Raw genomic sequence first — 23,960 nt, 5'->3', positions numbered from 1 at the left:
TTATTCAGTTTAGCTATAGCTGCTGTAAAAGTTGACCGATGCAAATGTCAGTCACACTTTGAACCAACATGGCTTTACTTTTGCTTTGCCTAAAATGTTAAATATTTTCTACTGAAACCGTGACTGCATGAAAGTTGTTTGGCAAAAGATAATAGTGAAAGATCTGAAGAACAAATAGGTGTCTGAAATGTCAGGTACTGAGATCATGAAACCTGTGTTTAGTTTTGTTCACACATTTAATCAAAAGAACATGAAGGATTAAAAAGAGTGTGGTAGAAGTGGACACTGTAATGGACAGTTGCAGTATCTGTAAATAATAAGTTTCAAAAGCTTTGACAAGGCAATCTAAGTCAAGAAAAATAGAATTTAATTTGATTTTAGTTGAACATTGCTTTTTTGATCAAAATATTTTATAGCTCTTGGACTGAAGACAGTCTTAATTTTTCATAATGAAAAAAATTATCTCCTCAGTTCTGAGATTGAAAGAGTTTTTGGTTTTTTTTACTTCATTTTTTGCTGGAATGCACAAACCAAAAAGTTGGAGCATAATATCTGGTTTTAGTAGCAAATTTGAATGAGGCAATCTGCTTTTCTTTTTTTCCTTTTTCTGCATAAAGGAGTATAGAAGGCTGAAAAGAAGTAAAAAAATTTTTTTTCTTCCTTAGTAATCATAGAATGGTCTGTGTTGGAAGGGACCTCTGTAGGTCATCTAGTCTAACCCCATCTGTAGTAAGCAGGGACATCCTCAACTAGATCAGGTTGCCCAGAGCTCTGTCAAGCCTCACTTTGAATATCTCCAGGGATGGGGCCTAAACCACCTCCCTGGGCAACCTGTTCCAGTGTTCCCCTACCCTCATGATAAAGAAGTTGTTCCTAACATCCAATCTAAATCTGCTCTTCTCTAGTTTGAAGCCATTGCCCCTTATCCTATCACTACAGGCTGTTGTAAACAATCTTTCCCCATCCCTCCTGTAGGTCCCCTTCATGTACTGAAGGCCACTGTTAAGTCTCCACAGAGCCTTCTCTTCTCCAAGCTGAACAACTCCAGCTCTCTTCAGCCTATCTTTGTAGCAGGCTGATAATTTTCGTGGCCCTTGTCTGGGCCTGCTCCATCAGGTCCATGTCCTTCCTGTATTGAGGGCTCCAGACCTGGACATAGTATTCCAGGTAAAGTCTCACCAGAGCTGATTAAAGTGGCAGAATCGTCTCTCTGGATCTGCTGGCAACACATCTTTTGATGGAGCACAGGATGTGATTTGCCTTCTGGGCTGATCCTGTAAATTTGAAAGACAGACTGCTTTGTTCCAGCCATCAGCTGGTTTTATAATATATTACTGCTTGCTTCTTTTTGTAAGTAAACACATTAATCTGAGGGTGATACACGTTTGGGTGTCTAGCTAAGGTGAGGGTCTTTGTAAAATTAAACTCTAATTTATGGTTTTCAGTAAACTCTCCTGGTTTATTATGAATACAACAAATAATTGCAGCCTGCCTTAAATATGTATTTTTCAGAAGACTAATGTCCACAGCCTGGACTTACCTATTTTTATGCTCATGAATTCTCTTATCTACACCCTACCTTTTGAAAGAAGGTAACTATTGCTGTGCCAATGGAAATAACTGTATGATTGAGGGTTTTTTTCCCGTTAGGATTCACCATGTGCTACAGCCTGTACAGTGATGAAAAAAATACAGATTCTTATGCTCTGTAGTTCTCTTTTCCACTCCATCAGTAAAAACTGTCAGGATGAATGTACATGTTGTGTATCTACACAACATTTCCACTTGTTATTGCCACTTTATATAATCACAATATTTTTTTTCCTCTTTTCATCCTTTTTTTCTTTTCCTTCGATAACAGTGATTATATTTACTAGTTGTGAGCAGCTTAGTTTTATCTGTGGACTCAGAATGTGATGTCAGTGAATTGAAACACATTGATTTAATTAAGAAGGCAACTAACACTTTTTTTCATTATCTGTAATGTATGTGTACTTTTTTACAGAAATCATACTATAGGTGTAATGGTTAAAATATTCAATATTTTAGCTGTTAGGAGTCCATTCTGCCAATTAACTCTATTTATCCTAATAATTCCAGGAAACCTATAAGCTGTAACTAGATAGTCTGAACATAACTGTGCTTTTCCTTGCTGAGCTTCTGAAATACGTGAATATTTGCCCTCTCACTAGAGAAGAAACATCCTTAGTACTTACCTCAAGGACTTTTATGTTTCTAAAAATAAAAAAATAAACAGGGGAAAAAGAGTGGGGGGAGGAGAGGCAGGGCACAAAAAAATTCTGTCTTATGCTCACTGCTTGTTCGATGCTACTTGAATCTTCAGGCTGTCCTTTTTTTCAGCACCAAACTGGTACATACATGTGCATCATGTTGTTAGATGTCCCTAAAGTGGTGAGTCCACAAGGACACTCTCCATATTTTCTCTTCAGTCATTTCTATCTCTGCCTCTGTGCCTCCGCCACAGGAGGCATCCAGCCTAAACTGCCACAATCTCAGAAATGGAAAGTGTATTTTTTCTCAGTTTTCATAGTGAAATGGATATACTTAAAAGTCTAAGTGAAAATTCTCACAGCCAATTCTTCTTGGAACCCAGTTTTCATCTGCTTTACTGTATTTAATATAAACAGAAAGTGTTTTCCTTGTTTTGGAAGTAGTGCTCCAACATATATTGTATTATAGTACAATATATTAGACTATCCTGGTTCTGTTTTTTTTTTTTTTTGTATGTAAGTGTATCATAGGTACTAAAAATTTTGAATACTTTATATGCTTGTGCATAAGGCAGAAGACATAATGCAAGCTTATGTATAAACTGAACAATTTTTCATTACCTTTCTTCTGTGACTATATATGGATGCAATATGTTGTCCTGTGTTAACACAGCCCGCTCTCACAAGCCCCACTGCCCCCTGCACAGATGGCGGAGGGAAAGTAACACAATAAAAACCTCTGGGTGGAGATAAAGAGAGTTTAATGAGATGATAAAACGCACAACTGCCTCAGCTTATTTTCAGAAGGTCGCAGCAAAAAGCAGAAGCAGCAGCAGAAGCCAGTGACCTCCTCTGGTCCCCAAACCACAGCCCACCCAGGAGAAAAGACCAACACCCACCACACACCCAAAATCAGAAACCAGAGGCAGCAAGTGGGACAGGAAGCTCGTTCATTGGAAGAAGTGCTCACTACAAATTCTGATAGTCCTTTGTAGGAAAAAGTAACATTTTCCATAATTACTTAAAAGCAGCTATTTAAGTTAGAGCTATGTCATGGGTGTGCTGCGTAACCAATTAGTGCATGGCTATTTATGCATTTTGGAGATCAATGTAAGAAGCAGATTGATGTCTGGAAAGTGCTGTGCATGCTCATGTGAGATTGTGTTGGTTAACATGTGGCAAAAGCTTACTTGATGGAAAATTTCTGAATAATTTTATGTCAAGAAATATTTATCTTTTCATTAACAGTTGTAGACACCAGAGAGCTTCAATTTTCTGAGATCTAGGAACAAGCAGAGCCAGAGGATTCATAGTGTATAAGTGAGGTAATCTTCCAAATGGACAATTAAGTGGATATGAAGACATGATAGCTTCAGAAAATCTGACTGATTTTGACACAAATTATGTATCCCTTTATTAAACTGCTCTATAATTTGCTTGTACTGCATGGAGACTTGGAGCACCAAGCCAGATAGTGACAAAGCAAAAGTAGCCAAGGAAAGGAGTACTATAGAAAATATCAAGAATGTGGTGATGAGCACTTCTACAGTATGATGCTTTGTTTTCTTCTTCCATATCGTCAAGGATGGCAGTGATTTTTGAGATAGGTAATCCTATGAAAGCTGAAACCGGAAATTCCTCTGAAACTTGATCAGGATGTTTTATCTTTCAATACTGAAGATAACTTACCTCAGCTCCTAAGATAGGTCCCTGCTGCTTTGATCTTACTTCATCAAGTATCTTCTTCTTACTGTGTATCCATCTGTTGTAGCAGATTTTATAGGTTGTGTTCCTTTGTGAACTTCAACTCTTAACTCAGACGTGGGAGTATTTAATCTTTTATTTAGTAAGCATATTTTCTTCGGATGTCATTCTTTTTTTTTTTTTCTCCCCCCTCCCCCCCCAAAAAAAAAAGAATTGATATTGCTTTTTCCTTGATACTTGCATTCTGGGACAAGTGGTTTAAATCAGCTTTTGAGAAATTAGGAATATATCAGTAGTATTTGAACTGGGAAAGATCTAAGACCCCAAGTAGTGCTATGAGTGTACCAATAGTGTTTGTAAGAACATGGCTTAGAGGTCAGGGATAGTGTGATGTGTTCACAACTGCCATGGGGACATTTAGTATTAAGTAGCATAACACCTTGCTCTTGAAAATAATGTAATTTCCATGGGTACTAAAAACAGCTGAAAACATAATTTCTACATATATAGATACTTGAGTGTTTTGTTGTTTTATTGGTTTTTTACGATTACTGTTCTAGGGCACAGGTTTCAAGGAAATGTTAATGAAACAGATTCGAATTTTGAAACACCTACACTTGAAAATTGACTATAAGTGTTCTATTTATCCTATTACAGAGAGAGAACCTATTAGCTAGCAAAATTAATCCACAAGAAACAGCAAAATTAGTCCTACTAGCCTAACATTATGGTCTGAAATAGGGTTGAAGAATAATAATTTGGGAGATAAGGTTGTGCACAAGGGGAATGTAGCTTTTATTCCAGAGTGTACGGTGTAAATGGATGAGAGAGAAAGAGTATGGATAAAAAAGGCATCACATAAACATGGAGCTCTGTTCTTGCGTTAACACAACAGTTGTGTCAATATCAGAGCTAGAAATTAGAAGCCACTGGGCATACATCTATGTCCTCTGTCTCTTTTAAATGTGAATTATGGCTATAGAGCTTACTTGTGTAATTTTATTTTTACTAACAGCCCAGAAAACAAAATAATTATTTGTTCAGTGCTATCTGATTCTGTTGTATACAGCAACAGCAGATGATATTTATGGTAAAATGGCAATGCATATACCAAAGGTCTGCTGTGCATAGTGTCTTCTTATCAGTCACATTTCTTTCACTAGTAGGACTGCCTTTTCTTTTGAAATAAAGCAAACTAAGATGACCTCCATAGGCTTGTAACAGAAGCAGGCACTTGATCTGTTTTCCTGGTGCTTGTCTATGCATCCTGCCAGCAGTGCTGGAAAAAATCCGCTCTTTACATCTAAGGACCACTTCAACATAATAGGTACAAAACATTTCATTCCTGCTGCACAAGTACCACACTTGTCAGAAAGGGATTGGGAATTACAAGAACTGGATGTGAGGACTGTTTGAAGTGTACTAGTAATGTGGGTGGCAATCAAAGAAGTTATTTCATACTTGTGGGATTTCATAATTAACCTGAGCAGAAATTGTGCTGCTTGTGTATATAATATGTACCAAAAAAAAAAAAAAAAAAAAAGGATTTCTTGTAAATTCCAGAAGACAATGTGAAATGAAGTTCCAGCAAAGCTAAAACTCTTTTTTTCTCTCTTCTCTCCACGAGGTTTGAATCACATTTTCCTTGTATTGTTGTATTCACTACATAAATAATTATTAATAATCATAACTTTAAAATAAATATTCAATAGCTTTTTTTTGTCAACATGATAACTTTAATGAAAATGCTTTGTAAGGAAGCCAAAGACCAGAACAAAGCTTCAAAGAATAATTGTCAACAATTTGTTTCAAGGAATGAAGCATTTTGACTTTATCTTTGATTGGAAATTTGCAGTAGCTGTGTTGAATCTTGACTACAGTGTGCTACCCTGCATGACTGAGACAGGGAGTTGCAGCCCTCCTCAACAAGCCATTGTGTTTCATTAATCTGTTTGGAAATATTTTTTCTGCTTTCTATATCAAAGTCATCTACTACTGCAGTTTCCTGCTGTAATGCAAATATTCACTTACTGAATGAAACAGACCCCTTGAATTTCACCTTCAGCCTTTAATGAATGTTTCTGGAAAATTCGTGCCTCTCCCTAGCATGAAATACAACAAAAGTAGATGCATCCAAAGGAAACCTGTGCCACAGAGGCAGAGGCATCTGAATTGAATACACAGGAGAGGGAATGGACCACAAACAGTAAAAACACAGTGTTGTGGTACTGAGTACACCACCGTGTACCATGTGAGGTGCCTGAATTCTGTATTAATGATTCAGTAGTGCTGGGAGTGTAAGTACGTTACAGGCATAACCAGCCCAGTTTCTTTGCAGATTGTGCAAAAGCAAAGACTTTTTGTTTTCTTACATTATAAACTACCTGATGTGTAGCCAGAAATAGAACAGCAGGTAATAATGCCAAAAACATGAACTAATGGTCTTATAAGGACAAAAAATTTATTAGTCGTTGCTTGAAAAAACATACATGATATTGTGTTTTGGCACACTCTGAAACACTTATCTCCTTCAAAAGTGCTGCAAATGTCTGAGCTACGGATTTCCTGGTGTTCTTTTTCTGTTGGGATGATTAATAGTACAAATACTAGATGTGAAAACAAAGGACTTTCTAAATATTTAATACATCTTAAAGATCTTAGATAAGCTTTTATATGGCTTAACAAATAGAGTGTGTATTCCATTGCAAACGTTTGCTGTAAACTTCTATCCTTCACCTGTGATTGCCATGCATCCTTAATTTATGGTATTTGTTGATTTTTTTTTTTGACTGGAAGGCAGTTAGCAAGCTTTCTTCAAGCTGTAGAGTAATTTTGATTAAATTCAGCTTTAAAGTAAGCAACCACCTGTATAAACATGTAACATTAGATTGCATTGTTTGCATTTTTTAAAATAGTTTTCTTGGCAATGTTCATATTATGCTAATGTGAATGCCGGAAGTATTGCTAAATCATTTAATTATATTTATTAAAAAACCCCTCCTTAGCAGTAGTTTTCTCATACTGACTTTGAAATACTAAACTATATTGTTACTAACTTTCTCAGGTAATTAGAATATTGAATCAAAAATGTGATTCAGGCCAAAGCCATGGAGAGCTGAGTTAAAAGTCCTTATTTTTACATTCCCCTTGTCCACATGTAGCATTTTATTTAAAGGAATCTAACAACAAAAAAAAAGGTTATCCATAAATATTGATTGAATATTCTGTGACTTTTAATTAAATTCCTTAAATATGTTGTGATGCAGTGTGAGCAGCAGTTGTTTAACTCAGAGTGGCTAATAATTAAGAGACAACCAAAAATTCATTTCAAACCTACATGGTTCATAGCAATTACTTTCTCTACTAGCAGGTTTGGGTGATTTATTACTATTACTTATTTATTGCTAGTCTAAGTTCACTATGGGCTATCTCCTGTTAGGTATTCTGCCCAGAGCATCCAGAAAAGACAAACTGAAGCCAAGAAACCTTCAGTAGGGTCAATATTACCATATCTTTTTTTCTTCTCTCATTCTTGGAGCAATGTCCACAGCACACTTCCAGATGTCACCAGTAGCTCACTGGGAAAGCAAAAGGGAGAAAGACAGCTTGCCCATTTTAAGATTTCTCGTCTGAAAGAGTCAAACAACTTTTAAATAATAATCATCAATATCAATAACATTTTCATTTTCCAGGCAGACAAACACAGTGCATAAACAAAAGCTTTTCCTTTCAGTGAAATCATACCTACATAAAAAAAGTATCACAGGCTTATCTGAAGAAAATAAAACACTGTTGCTTTTGTATTTTTTCATTGTAAAAAGCATAGTATGCTCTCAGTTCATCTAAAATTTGCTTTGAACTTTGGATATATTCAGACTTTTAATAGGACAAAACTTAATGGGGTTTGAGTCATGTTTTGAATTAAAGGACTGGTTTAGAAGTGTGCCTTCTAAGCTAAATCTTATTCTTTCCAGCTCTGTTGAAACTGTATTTTAATGTGTCCAACAGGTTTGAAATTATTACTTCCAGATTAATGTACATTCATTGCACTTTTCATTTGGGTTTAAATGTGTCTTTGGAGCTGTAACAGAATTGATGCTCAAATATTGAAATGTGGAGGCCATATAGACTCTGAGTAGTATTTCCCTAATGAAGTCCTTTCAATCAAAAATCCATCAGCCCAACAGTTGGTTTCCAGAATGATATCTTGGCTGTTCTTGGGAAACATCTTTTTGATTTTAGAGCAAAAGAATGTTAAACATTTATTTCTGGAGTATCTCTTATACTATCAGAGGAAAAGGAAGGATGCCTATTAATACTCTGCCTACTGAGGTGGTTTATTTAAAATCAGAGAAGTATACCCAGTGATTAAGATTGGAATTAACTCAAATGAATTGCAATTGTTTACCAACTTCTCAGAAAATTCTTTTGGGTGTACTAAATATTTTTAATTCTTTTTCAGAACTATAGTGATAACATTATTTTAGGGATTTTTTTTTCTTCCTTTTTTTTTTCACCTCTCAATAGCCCCTATTAATTTATCTGAAGAGTGTACCTAGGAAACTATTTATGTGATTAGTGTGACTTTTTTTTCTAATCCTGCAGAGGAATTTTCAGTCTCCATGGTGAGCATTAATACTTTGGGGATGTACATCCTTTAAGGAATGTTTACATGCTGTTCATATTGAATAGTTAAGAGCTTAGACCAATGTTCACCATTCATTTAAATTAGTATGATGTCTGATTAGGAAAATAACTTCATCTGTAGTCACTATGAAACAACTTTTGCACAAAGATTGTTATGTAAGTACTAAAATCTTTAACATTTTATGGTACTGCATTTTCAACTATTCTAAAACATTCAGAAAACACTAGGAATAGTGAGAATGCACAGTCTAACCATTCCTTAATTTTTGTCAACATGCATCCATTTTCAATTTCATTACCTCTTTTGGGAGAGAAAACAGTAGTAAACTGGAGCTTCTAAAATGCTGACTTAGAAACACTTTTTTTCCCCCCAAAGACACACTGAATTCTTACAGCTCTTGTATTCTCTGGCTTCTCTATATTAAACAAAAGAGGTCCACTGTCAGGGAGTATTACTGAAGCATGTGAAAAAGGGTTGCACATTAATTCTCTTGTGTTTTTTTTTAACAGAAAAGCCTTTTTGTTTGTATTTCCGTGTGCATTTAAGCATTGAGTCCTCATTAGCAATTTGTCTTTTAAATTCCCTGATTTATGCCAATGAATTAGAAAACTATGTTTACAGAAATAACTGATCAGATGCATATTTATCATGTCCAGCTTAATACTTTTCAATATTTTTTTCCTTTTCTTATCCAATACCATAAAAATAGATCAAGGTATACAGTCCTTGTGTTTACAAAAACGTAAATTAGAATTCCACAAGTTTAGAAGAAAATGCATAAAACATAAATAATAAAGTAGTTGTACACTTTTTATTATACTCTTACATCAGGCCTTTTCAGAAGATCGGATAAGGAGTAGACTTCAGTGTTCCCAAAATAGGTAGTCACATGAGCCACATGTATAGTGTCAAACCTAAACTAGAAGAGTACCAAAAAAAAATAAAGTAATTGACATCAGTGTAACCATAAGGGGAAAACAGATGATTTCTCATGAAGTTGCAGTTTTCTTTCTGAGGCATATGAAATTAAACTTTCTTTATATTTTATTATGTAGTCCTCATTTGTTTCTCCAGTGCCTAAAAGCTCTTCTTTTTATTTTTTTTTCTTGTTGGGAGTCTTTTCTTGATGTTCCGAACAAGCTGTGCAGATTCCCTAGCTGCTTTTGGAATCTATTCTTGAACAACTCTTGGCTAACTGCTGCCCATAGAGATACGCATTGTATGTGTTACTCCAAATGTGTGGGTTGATTTGCTATGCTTACACAGTTTTGGAGACAGTATCATTATAGAAAAGAGGGGGGAGCAAAGGAAAGGCATAACTTATAACTCAGTGTGAGACTTTATTTAATGTTGAGTCTGAGCGGCAATTTATCTTTCAGCCTGGGTAGTGAACTGTGTGAAATCACTACACTCCCTTAGCAGAGTCAAGATGAGTATCATCTTTCTGTGTCTTTAGATATGATATAAAACCAGATTTAATCCCGTTTACTTTTGTGAAATTCATTAATTTCCTGTATTGCCATATACAATGATACATTTAACTGAAAGTGTGAAATTCTGTTAGGAATGCTGGTTTATTTTAGTTAATATTTTAAAAACAGCTTTTTGTTTGTTTGTTTGTTTGTTTGTTACAAATATTCTTTGAACTTGCTTTTCTGGAAATGGATTTTTTTTTGTTTAGTTTGGTTGAGTTTTGGGGGTGTATTTTGTTTGGTTTTTACTTTCTTAGGGTTTCTGTTTGTTTATTATGAAATTATCAGGCTTCTTTTGTGTATGACAGGAATTATTAATGTCCTCTCTAGAGTGTGGATTTTTTTTTATTTCCACATGCTGTGTTTGATGAGCTTATATCCATTTTTTTGTGTGTGTTTGCTTTCATTTGTTCTTTTGTGATGGATACTATTAGTAGCATTTATTTAGCAGAAAATTGATATCAAAATGTCCTAACAAAATTTTTGATGTAACCACAGAGAGATCATTTTCCTGTGGTTTCATTTTATTCTGATTCTTTAGTTTTCTGCATCTAACCCAAATCTGAGATCCCTTGAAGCAGAGAGAAATGTGCTTTCTTGTCTGTCAAAGATCTCTAGTGTGTATAACGTTCTCTAAAGATTTGGATTGTGCTGGTATGAAGAAAATACCCTGCTTATTTCCTACCATCCCTTCAATTATATATTTCTACACTCTCTTAATATTAAATTACTAGTTTAAATATCATTAGAAAACCTTTTGAAATGAGATTTTTTTTTAATTATATATTAAAAGTTAATGCATTTACAAGCAAGAACTCTGCATCAGTAATATTCATTTGCTTTAGCAAAGACCTGTGATCTTCCTATAGTCATACAACATGGATTTTATTTTTCTTTGAAGCTGTTTATCTAGTTTGGTACTCGACAAGGAGACAGCTTACAAGGTGAGTTAGTTAGCCACTTTGAGTTAAGTGATTTAGGAACGCTGGTGCATTTGACTGTTTACTAATTGGAATGCTCATAATTAACATTTTTTTCCCTAAATCTGCTTGTTTCCCTAAAGTCTTGCTGTTAAGTAGTGCTATTTTGTTTTGTTTTGTTCTTGTTAACTAGTGCTAGTTTTTAAACATACCCCAGGTTTTTTGACTTCAAGTAGAGAAGAGATTTAACTCATGTCATGCAGGCTCTAAATGGTGATTATAAATATTGTGGATACATTATGCAGATGCTGTCATTGTTGGTAATCTGTCTAGTTGGAGCATTACTGGAAAGAAAGTCTTTAGAGTCTACATAAAAAATTAAAAGAACAAAACCCAATATGTTCAGTCAGTAAACTGGAGGTGAAGGATAAACATAATTATCTGCATTAGATTTGCTCAGTCCAGATGACAGTAACAACAACAACAACAACAACAACAACAACAACAACAACAACAACAACAACAACAACAATAATAATAATAATAATAATAATAATAATAATAATAATAATAATAATATTCCAAACTCCAGACATATTTCTAAGGATATAATGATCCTATAAGCAGAAATTTGACTTGTATAATGATTTAGATTTTGGCATAAAATATTTTAGGTCAGTACATGGGTTAACAGACTTTGATTAATTTCTTGGGTTCAGCTAGAGAAATCCAACTTCATCCCCTCTGGGAACCTAATACTATTGTCCAGTAACAACTCAGAAAGGCATAGGAACGAGCTAATGTCCTGGTTTGTTCAGGAGTGTCACGGTAGATCTTACAGAGCTTGAAACCTCAGCATATTGCTGGCAGGAGAGAAGTGGGCATCTCTGCAGAGCTCAAATCCAGTTAATGGCTAAGGAGCTCCTCAGGCTATAAAGGGATGTCTCCCTCATGCTTGCACATGTGAATCAAGTCCTGTTTTATTTCAGAACTGAAAAATGCACAGATTCTGTAGAAATACAACAGCTTTTTATTACTGAATATTCCCATTCTTACTTCCATAGGAGGTGTGCCATGAAATAGAGGCTTTTTGGGTTTTACCTTTTTTAATTTTTTTTTTAAACTGCATCAATTTTGCTGTGTTAGTCACCAGTTTTTTGTTACTTTTTCATCTTATTTGAAATTTTCCTTCTGGGACCAAAAAAAAAAAGGCAAAAGAAAATAACAGTAAACAGAATCACAACTTGCGGTGGGAATTAATCTGGACAGAAAAACTATATTTTATGTCACAGCCATTTCATGCTGGTTTAAAGTTTCACAACTGTGCAAGTGACAAAAAAAATCCAATATGTACTACACATTTGCCCAGAGGGGAGGAGATCAGCTCTGCAGTAATTTAAATTCAACAGTTCATAACAAACTTTCCTTTTATTCTAGAGGAAAGTTTTACACTGCCAGAACAGTTTAAATGGGTGCAAATTTTCTCATCATCAGGATCTGCCATTTAATGACACACACGTGTTACGTAATTGCAGCTATATCCTGAAAGCAATACTGAAATATCACCTTTAATATATCAATCTCAAAATAATAAACAATGTATTTTGTGTCTGTAGAATTATCTTGATTTTGTACAGTGTGTGACAGGGATGATCTTTATCGCACAACAGGGCCTAATGAGAAGAAGCTGTCATTTCTGACTGGTTCTGCAGAAAAAAGTGTATAAAATACATATAATTTTGTCAATATATTAAAATAACATTAAAATGCATTTTTACAAATTTATTTCCTTATGTCTTGGGAATTTGATATTGGAAATTGTGACTGAATTTTATTAAGGTAAGAAAGATCTACTAAGTTACTTAGATAATCTCCATGAAATTTATCCTAGCTAATTATTCAATAACAGTGTCATTTATACATGGTTGTCTTTTTCCTCTTTTTCCTAACACATGTGATGTTGAATTTTTAAGGTTTGGTATGATTTTAGGTAGCCTTTGATGAGATTGTCGTAGTAGAAAATCAAGGAAAAGAAGAATTAAGTTCTCTTGGAACAAGACAGTTGCAACAGAAAACAATTTTTAATCATTTGAGTATAGTTCATATTAAGCAATGTGAATGAACAGAATGCTATCACTTAGTACTATCTACTGCTGTAATAATAGGCCAATCTTAACTAGTGCTCTGATGTTGAGCATCCTTACGTATATGCCTTTCTAGTCGCTCTTGCCTGCAGCTGTGTAATGGATCTTTTTTTGTTTCTTTGCTTGCTAGGGAGTTTCTTCCATTTACGTTCCATCAATCTGTATCTATTATAGTTTAATAAAATATTGTATAGTTTATTCAGGAGAGGATTCAATACTGTATTATCCATATGTAGACAAGCCCCAATACACAAATCCATACTAAACTTAAGAAGGGTACTTGAATTTAAGGCTTTCTTTTCCTTTTTCCTTTAGATTCACTCATTTCATTTTGAGAAGTTCTTTCTGCCTTGTTTTGCATATGTAAAGTAAGGTGATAATATGAGTTCTTTCTCCAGTAAAATGTCATTCTTGCCATGAATTGTGCATTGTCCTGGAGCAGATCTGGTTTATCTGTATTTATTAAGAAATTTCCAAGGGTAATTACATGCTGTGCCATGGAGGATTCCTTGGTTTGGCATCTGTTTGGGATCTGTTAGTAATTTGTTACTGGAGTTCAACTGTACCTTTCAACTTCTAGACTCATATTTTTAATCCTTATTATTTTGGGGAATTAATGTCTCTCTTCTCAGAGTATCATCAAAATGCTGAAATAGAATGCTGGAATTGGAATGTAACATAGGTTTGGGCTTTGAATAGTGAATGAATGAGGAGCTGTTCAGATTTTGGGAGGAAAAACTATTTTCAAAATTTTGGGGTTTGTTTCTTGTGTGTTTGGTTGGGGGTTTTATTGTTGTTTTTGTTTGAGAGCTCTGTCTGAATCACGATTATCTACACATTTGCTGTTTTTAGGAGAAGGAAGGCAATGTACTGAAGTGTTGCATATGATTTTTTATGAATTTTATATTACACAACTCTTAATTACAAAATGAGCAGTGGAAGCTGAAGTGCTCTTTTATTTCACGGTGGTTTTGCTTTCCTTATTTCCTGTTTACCACTGAGCACATACATGAGTCACTGGTTTGACCGAACAGAGTTACTGCCCTCAGTAATCACTTTCACTTTTTTGTTTTGTTTTATTTTTTTTTCTGCTTATGTAGAAGTATATGGCTTATACTTCTCAAAAACCAGGGTTATTGTGAAATCAGTAGTGTTAGGAGCAAAGAGAAGGCAGAGAGTAGAAAACAGCCTCAAAAAGGCAAGAGGTGACACAACTGGAGATGTTTCAGTCTCATTTCAGATAAACACGAGTGCCCCCTTCAGCTCTCCCTCCAGAACAACTCAAATCTCCCATAAGGACCTCAAGAAATGACACAGTCTTTTTATGCATGCACCAAAGGTAGCTAGTGACAGTTCAGCAGCAGATTACTTTGTGTATGCTGTGAGGATGTGAAGGACAAAGATCAGTTTTGCAATGGGTACTTCCTTCCAGTGATTTGTGTTATAGTTAGGGGTAGATTATAATTACAGCTGTTCATCTAGGTACTAACTGATACACAGTTTTCCAGAAGGGATTTTGTTGTATGACAAATTTTCTCTACCTAGTAAATGCACCATCACTTGCACATCCTATTAAAAACTGAGTAGGAAAAGGATTCTAGGAGAGTAGAAGAATTCTAACATTGTGGAAACTACAAACAGAAGATTGGGAGGGAGAAGTTGTGGAAATAAAGTTAGTTCATAAATGCTGGTAATTCTGGAAACCAAGCTACTTTTTTTCCTCTTTCAGCAAATGCTATTTCAGGATTGCTTCAGAGGATTTCAGATCTTAAGGAAAATACTCATAAAGAGAGACAATGCAGTCTAATGTAATAGGGAGGTTGCTTCTCAGAACCTTATTTATGTTAAAAAATTGTCAGGAAAGGGCGCACTACACTTACGATTGTAGGCGTATCATGTCACCTATACAGAGGTGTATATTTAAATCTAGACTGTGTGAAAGGTTAGAGCTAAAAGACAGTCTGCAGAACATTTGGATTCAGAAGCTAAAGTTAAATAATTCAGTCTCCGCCTGCACTGGAAGAACCTAGTGAACACACTGAAGGATTACAGTTCACTTACAGTGATATTGCCAAGTAAGCCCTAGAGGGAAGCAAGTGGAATTTCATTTCCAGAGTGTTTCAAGTCATATTTCTTTTGTATGCAGGTAATGAGTGAGTAAATTGGCCATCTGTATTATTACTTCCTGGGTTTTTTTCTTTTGTAATTATGCTGACAAAAAAAATAAGTGTGTAAAAAAAAAATAGGGAGGCAGGAGGGGTATGGGGACAGAAAATTGATAGTGGAGAGTGCTTTTGTTTTTCTGTGCTCTCACTGAGGCAAGCACTTCTCAATTATTTTGCTCTGGCTGTTGTGCAGGTGGTTGACCAGATTGACACACTAACGTCTGACCTGCAGCTGGAGGATGAGATGACAGACAGTTCCAAGACGGATACGCTCAACAGCAGTTCCAGCAGCACAACAGCTTCCAGCTTGGAGAAGGTCAAGGTGCGGGGCAGCACACTGCTCATCAAGCCACCTGCACACCCCTCTGCTATCCTCACTGTGCTGCGGAAGCCTAATCCACCCCCGCCTCCACCACGGCTGACACCTGTCAAGTGTGATGAGCCTCTGAGGCTGCCTCCTTTGGCCAACACTGTCAAGACTAATGGTACCCTGCTGCGAAATGGGGGCTTGCCAGTTGGGCCCAACCGCATCCCAAATGGAGATTTATGTTGTATACAGAATAGTAATGTGGAGAAGGCTGCAATGCAGCCTCTGATGCACAGACCTGAGAAAGAGCGATGTCCTCAGCCGGGAGCAAGGGAACGGGTACGATTTAGCGAGAAAGTGCAGTACCATGGCTATTGTCCTGACTGTGATGTGCGGTATAACATTAAAAACAGGGAGGTCCACTTGCATGGGGAACCAGTCCGTGTTGTGGGAAAGCTGCCACATCAGTGCCCTCCACCACCACCTCCACCACCTCCACTGCCTCCATTTCCTCTGGAAAATGGAGGGCTGGGAATAAGTCCCAGTAATAGCTTTCCTCCCCCAAGACCTGCGACTGTGCCTCCACAAACTGCACCAAAACCCCAGAAGACCATCTTGAGGAAATCAACCACAACAACAGTGTGATATATGCCACTTGAAACAACTCTTTGTTTTTTCCTATATATAAACATAAATAAATAATGAGCACTTTCTACTTGAGCAATAAAAAGACCCAATATATTACTCGCTATGTCCAGTGAAGTGGCATAAAAATCACATGGTAAGTACAAAGACAAATGCTTGTTGATCTTGTACTCATAAAAAATACCGTTATGGCAAAGGATGCTGAAAAAGTATTCATGCTTTAGCTCATAGGTTGTAAACTTCTGTTGCAGTCTGTTACAGTGTGGTTTAAAAGACAGTGAAAGACCAGTTTGAAAATATTGATTGGTGATTCGTGATAGACTTCAGTCTGTCTGACATAAAGGAATTACCATTACACCTGGGGTTTTGGAAAACTTCCTGGTTTTAGCAAGTACCTTTTAAAATGTCATTTAATGAAGTGAAGTGGTGTACCAGATAGCAGCTTTTAATTGCATTCTAGTAAATGCATTTTTCTCTGCCTGACTGGTTGAGTAAAGGCATTGTGTGTGGATCAGTGCAATAGGAGGTAATTACTGGACTTTCAGGCAGCCTGATCTTCGGTGGGGAAGTAAAGAAGTCATTGAAAGGTATGTTGACATGGCTTTGGAAAACTGCATTATCTCACACTTTGCTTCTCACTGGGTCAATGTGTCACAGCCAAGGTGAAGCACAGAGTTTTCATACGAGTAGAGATAGTCCCATTCAGTTTCCCCCTATTTCTACTTCTACTTCTGGAGACTGTTAGTTATATTTTATGTCATGTGCAATGACAGTAGATTAGAACAACGAAGGCCCCCAGTCCTGTGTTCTTCATAAAGCTTTTGTCTGGTGCAAATCTCTTTGAAAGCAAAAAAAATTTTGCCTAAGGCCTTCAGGGACTTCCGCTTGATTCATGTAAAGACCTTTGAAGTTGAAAAGCTCTGCGTAATTATGAACCATTAACATGCAAAACAAAATATTTTACATGTTATCACATTCTGATGCTGAACCCAATTCTTACTAGTTGAAGAAAGAATCCTCGGTGTTTTTAATTATTTTGTGAAAGAACGTTATTTTATTCTTGCAGAGAATTCTTGGGACCTAGAGTTAAAAATATCCAATCAGTGAAGAAAATTTGATAATAAGTCTGTTATTTACAGAAGTTGTGCCAAATTAATCTCAAATGGCCCAACAATACATGATATATAAAAGCAGTTTTTCTTTGTCTTGTTTTTTTTCAGATGAAACACAAAATGTACTCTTTAGGGTGAAAAAAAATCAAAACAAAAAAACCCAAACAACAACAATGAAAACCACAAATAAAACTAGACAAATTAGACTTTTAATTTAAATTTCCATTTACATGCAATAATAGGTATTAAACAGAAGCAGTTTCCCTGTATACACATTTTAGTACATTTAAAGTATTTAAACCTAAATAATCATAGCAGAAATTCTAAGATAACTACTCTGAAAACTGCAGTAAACAGAGCTTGTATTTCGTGCAAATACACATCTAGAGTCTAAAGCTTCTTGTTGTATTCCCTGCATAATACAGTGGCAAAGCAAGGAAATATCTTAAATGTGTTATCATGCTTTCTCCAAACACTCCCCATGTGCTTTTCGTGGTGCACTTTATGTTTTGTGCTGCTTGACTGTACTTCATCTGAGAGCTGCTGCCAAGTAATGCTCGCAGCAGGAGGCAGTAACTTGTTCTGCGTGCCTAGATGACGTTTGTCAGGTGGACTCTGCTTACATCCTGGAACTCCCTTGTTTCTCTAAGCATCTCCCTTGCTTGCACATTGAAAATTACGGTTAAAATCACTGTAACAGTGTGTGGACATATCCACATTTCGTATCTACAGTTTTTCTTTTTAAACCAAACTGTTTTCTGTTTGACTTTGTCACTAATGTGGATGTCATATACCAACTGTTATAAACTAGCTGGATTATTTTCCTTCTTAAAAGAGCTAGAAATATACAAGACACTACAGTACTATGTAAATAAAACATTACATACTTTACATAAAATGTTTCATTTTAGTTTTCAGAAAATAACAATGAACAAATATAGGGGGTAGGATCTGCTGTGCTTATCTTGCTTTACTTGTCTCAGTTTTTACAATACAAAACTCTGTGCCAGCAGAGCACATTTTTTTCTCATAAACATGTTAGTACCTCCAAATTAGATGCTGTGCTGCATGGAAGTGCATTGGTATACATATATATAAATTTCAGGTTTGCTGCAGTTAAGTTTAGAGTTCTCAGCTCTGGAAAATTTAAGTGGCATGAGACCTTCAACATTTCATTTTCAGTTTTGGTGTCCAGTATCTTCCATTTTGCAGTTTATCCACTCTCAGAGGTGCATTCTTGACTCTTTCCCCATGCCTCCTGAGAACACTTCCACAAAATACTGCCCTTTTTTGTGTAGTTTCATGGGCAGGGGAATTGCTGTGCTATAAAAGCTGTGCTGCTTTTGGCCAGAAATGCAGTTTCGAAATGTGAAGGAAATACATTATTTTTTCTACAAAGTTTGCTAACCCAGGCTTTCTTTAATGCACCAAAGTGTTCCAAAGTGTTCGTGATCTTACGAACATTGAATCATTCTTCTGTTTCAGTGAGAGGTTCCTTGGCCTGTGATTTGGCTGAAGGTATTTTTATTAGTATAACAATTTCACATTGTTAACATGACAGAATAAAATTCAGGTTCAAACAGGTAAGCTTAACAAAGCATGGTAAACAATTAACTCAGAGCTTTGCAGCACTATTTGGAAACTTCTAATAAAAATAACATTTAAAAATTAATACATTCAGCTATCAGTGGTTTTTGCATTTATATTAGGAATATAATCTCTGTGAAGAATTTTTTAAACACGTATAACATAGCATGTTTCACAGCTTACTGAGAAAAACACAGTTAACTAACCATAACTGGGCAGGAATTGTCTGCCTTTGAAACGTAAGTGCAATGTCCTTGAGAGTAAATTTAGCATTTTCCAAAGAAGTTAGTACCTGAAAAATGAAGGGATAGTAACAGTATTTGGCATTTGCTATAATTTCAGACTGCTGCTGAGTTTTGACCCCCCAAAGATATTTTGAAGTCTGAATATTGAGAACAGAACTTCTCAAATGCAAACAGGAGTGGTTTCTGTCAATTTAATGAAGGGCACAAGCTTAGGAAAATGGAAATAAGCAAGAAAAGTTGTTTAATGTAATATTGGCATTTATTAACAGGATCTAACATATGGATTTTTTGTAAAAAAGGAACACTAGGAAAATAAAATCCAATAACAATGCTTTTTACAGACATAAGGCAAGAATATTCAAAAAGATCATGGGTATTCTATCACTTAACAAAAAGCACTATTTTTTCTTCTCTCTTTTCTTCTGGAATTATGCTTTTAATCACATCTTCCATTGCTTATAGAATTAAGATTCCAAATCAGCCTCCTTTTAGTATTAAATCAAGATTTTATTTAAAATGCTAGATGATGTAGATGACACCTCTTGTTAAGTTCCTTCAGATATCTTGATTATTGGTTTTGAAACAAACAGAGTGCATTGTGAATTCTTTAATTACCAGCAGGAGCTGTGTATGCCCTCTGGACCTGCTCAGATCTCTTTGTTTCTGTGTTCTAATTAAGGCTTTCCTTTCAGTGGAACCACAAACTGTAATTTTACATGTGGTTATAAAATCATGTTATGGTTGCTACATCACTTGTCTGATTTATTCTTACAGGAGGCATGAGTATTGGGCATATATCTATACAGAGGCAGCATTTCTCATTCCCAGTTGGTGTATGTGCTGTACTCCATGCTTTTTCAGAGGAGATATATGTATTGAAGCAAAATACCTATAATGAAAGCAATGAGGTTAGAGCTGTAGTAAATTCTTGTGAGATGCGTGCCAAGGCATGCAGAGAAAGAAACATGCATGGTAAACCATGGTAAGCACAATGCTTAAAACAATTAATCTGAAAAATACTTGGCATCTGTGCAATAACCAGATTGTATTTTGTAGAGCAGTGTGATATGTAGCATGCAGCAGTTACATGCTGCTGCCCAGCATTTCTGAATTTTTTGAGCCCAGATAATGCCATTTATTCCTGAAGCAGTAGTGACAGTATTGTTGTTAATGGTTTTTAAGAGGGAAAAGTTAGAAGGCCTTTTGTCTCTCTGGTCTGTTTTGTGGTGGAGAAGAACACAAGTGAGCAAGTTTCTCAGTTGTGGTTTTTACAAGGTACCTGCAGTAACATCTTGGGATAGCTCTGGGAAGCTGGTATGACTGAAGGTGAGAATCTTTCATGCAGATGCACCCAAGAGCACCTTTCATATATTGCAGGACTGTTTTTGTTGTTGTAGGACTATGTACCTTTATTGTGTGAAAATTACTTTCTGGATAGATGTGAAATATGTCAGGTCTATTCCAGTAGAAGAAGCAGAACATAAATTGCACCTGATACTTCAAATGTTGAGTAAGACTAGGACTATTCTGCTGCCCTTGCTTGGGGAAGATAAAGAGCAGAGCTCCAGAAATTGCTGTATCTTCTTTTCAAGAAGAGAGTTTTTTTCTATTTCATCATGAAATATTTGATGGATATACCAAGACTCTTTAAGGAACTAAGCACAGTCTGCCTCAGTTTGTTGTAAATTATGTTCATAATAAGAAATCATATCTCTACAAGAAATCATTTTTTTTAATCTCAGATTTGGCCCTTTGTGTTGTTTGTCTTATCTTTTGACTGTTTTCTTTTGCAATCTTGGAAGCAATAGTGAAATTCTGAGGAAAAAAATGGAATTTTGAGAAGATATGTTTAAGTGTATTTTCAGAAGTGCTTGCATGATGATGCCTATGTCCATCTTAGAGTTTGTTTTTCTTTAAGCAGGGTTATTATTATGACTCTAAACTGAACCTTCAATCACTTTAAGCATAAGAGAGCAAGAAAAAAGCCGGTCAGTGGCCAAATTTTTCGTAGAAGTGTTTATTTCTTTTCTATTCATCACTGAGTTGGCTAAGTTACTAATGAATGTCATCCTCCTTCCTCAATAAATTAGTATGTGAAAAACAACATGATGATAACATCTTTCCTGTAAATCTCCAAAGCCTGCAGAATATTTTACTTCTCATTTGTTACAAATACTGATTGTGTACTGCAGCCACAAACTACATTATCTTCTATCACTAAGAAGTAACTAGCACACAGTAATTTTAATCTATGACTGTTTTCCTTCAGTTTCACAATTTAAACATGATTAGATGGTTCAACTTGATAATGTTAATTCTGAGCTTAGACCAATATGAGACAAAAGATTATGTTTAGTGTCCATTAGGATGAACTACAGCCAACAGCAGTGGAAGATGACTTTTGAAATAAAACCATTGTACTTTCCTCACACCACTGCAGAAGAATTGGCTGCAGAATCTTTCTGGTACTGCATAAAAAGCTGTTCACACATCTGTATGTTCTAGTTTCTTTCCTGTTTATAAAAAAGATTCCATGGTGACATCTGCTTTGGTAAATGTTTGTTTTGCAAATATTTGATATTAGGAAATAATGATCCATTGAAGATAACAGAGTAAAAGAAAAGCCTCAGTGATTTTCACAATATCACGTATTTACTCTTAAGAACAAAACTATGTAGCAGTTATTTCTCAATAATGTAAAAGAAGACATGTATGAAGGAAGACATGTACACTACTGCATAGTAATTTTTACAGATGAAAATGTGTTTCTGTATACTGATAAAGTGTAAGAAGGGAAAGGACTGGAGGCAACTTTTAAACTGATCTCTATCTGTGTAGACCAGCTTCCTCGTACTGTGTTTTACTAGTCCAGTTGAATTAGTACAAAAAATTGGGCAAATTGTTGGTTTGCTTGCTTTCCTTGTATTTTGGTTTATAGGTAGTGTGGGTCTTGATGTATCTGTAAATACCAGCTGTGGGGTTTTGTTATCATATATTTAGAACATGGGACATGTATATGCTTATGAAATAAGTCTCTATAGTGGGGGCAGTGTATATACCACAGGCAGAATCAGAAATAATAAAACCAGGTGATTTTGTCCATGCTGGAAACATCAAAATTCACCTATATTTGAAAACTGGCTCTGTTTACTCCAGATGCTTTAAAGTACAGAGATTTTTTGAATAATACTAATAAATAAATCTAATGATACTATAAGTTGTACTATATTACCCAGACAGGAAAGTATTTAAAATGCATCTCCTTTTTTTTCTTTTTTTTTTTTTTTCAGCTCACCAACTAAATAAAGGAATAAGGAATTTTTGCTGTTTAGGATATAACAGGGGGGGAAAGGGTGATATCTTCATTAAAGTAAGTGTTAAAGTAAGTGCTAAATTTGAAGACAGTGAAATAATACAAAAAGCTACATGGTGTTCAACAGCACTTTTATAATTATCAGTAGGGGGAACTTTTAGCTGTCAAGTGAATGTAGAACTTCTTAATGAATGCAAAGAAAACATGAGATTTAATAGTAAATAAATAAAAATGTGGTTAAGTGCTTTAAATCCCTTCCTGTGGCATAGAAACATTATAAAGTTTACAATATTCTAATGAGTTAGTAAGACTTTAATTTCTCTGGGACTTCTCCTTTAAATATTGCTTGGAAGTCACAATGCATAGTCACATTGCCCAGGAAGTGCACTAGGAGGAAATGACAAACTTCTTCCTGGAAAGACTGTGTTCCTAGTGCTGCAGCATTTCTAGACCTGACAGTAAAATAAGATATAAGAGACGTTATATCTCAATATCCTTTGCATAACCAGACACAGTTGCAGGTCAGTGTGGTGAGAAGGCACTACAGTGCACTACAGAAAACACAAACCACACATTTTGCTTCAGTCCAGGATTTAATTCCACCAGAATTATATAGTGCTTAGGTAGTTTGAAAGTTCAGCTATTTGTATCTTTTACTATATTTTCTTTCCTTTCTTGTCCCTTCCTTTCTCCACCTGTGCACAGTAGCATAAGAAAGGGATCAAGTTTGTCTCTTAAGTGTTTATTTTTATGCTCTCAGTTCACTTTTATCTGGTAAAATGCTGATCAACAGTACTCAGTGCTTAGAACTGAACAAGAGGGAAAAAAAAAAACAATTTACCTTGCCTGTGTTAGCATGCATCGACTGATACTGGACAAGCACTTTGACTCCACATGCTGTCACTGAGTTTACTTTAAGCAGATGAATCAAAGGTTTCTGTAGTTGTTACAAAATAAAGCTTTATATTTCACAGGTTAAAGGGCTCCTTGTGTGTCACAGATGAAAATATTCATAGCATTATGAAAAGTGTTTTTCATCCTGAATATTCAGGATAGATTTGACAACAGCCTTCACACTTGAATACTGGAAAAGACAGGAGAGTGGGCATTTTTCATCGCCTCTCTAAGCAACATTGAAAGTTTTCTATCAGAAATCTGTGTAGTTTCTTGTCAAAACTGGCCCAGTCTTCTAGACTGTGATTTTAGCCTGAAGACTAAAAGACTGAGGTTCCTTGGGAGCCTCAGCTTCCCACAAAAGATCTGCTTTTGTAAATCATAGTAGTAAATCTATCAAAAGACTGAAATAAACCACGTCTTTCCTGAAGCAATTTTAAAGGTATCTTTGCTTCCATTATTTTTTTAACAACATTTCATTGTTCTGAAGTAAAACAGAACTTCTGTAGAAATCCTGTAATTCCCTACCAATACAAATACTCCTTTGTTGGGTCTAGCCAAGTCTTTCAGGCA

General features: G+C 35.6%; 1 protein-coding gene across 1 annotated transcript in view; it reads left to right on the top strand.

The window, feature by feature from the left end:
- Nucleotides 1-16,236, top strand: part of PRR16 (proline rich 16) — a 124,288-nt gene extending 108,052 nt beyond the window's left edge. The window contains exon 2 of the mRNA XM_054398163.1: nucleotides 15,478-16,236. Within this exon, the coding sequence (XP_054254138.1) occupies nucleotides 15,478-16,236 (759 nt within the window). The remainder of the gene's footprint in view (nucleotides 1-15,477) is intronic.
- Nucleotides 16,237-23,960: the final 7,724 nt, after the last annotated feature.

This window comes from Indicator indicator, chromosome Z, assembly GCF_027791375.1.
Source record: "Indicator indicator isolate 239-I01 chromosome Z, UM_Iind_1.1, whole genome shotgun sequence".
Classification (NCBI taxonomy): Eukaryota; Metazoa; Chordata; class Aves; order Piciformes; family Indicatoridae; genus Indicator; species Indicator indicator.
The sequence above is the reverse complement of the archived record's forward strand: the minus strand, read 5'-3'. Positions and strand labels throughout refer to the sequence as shown.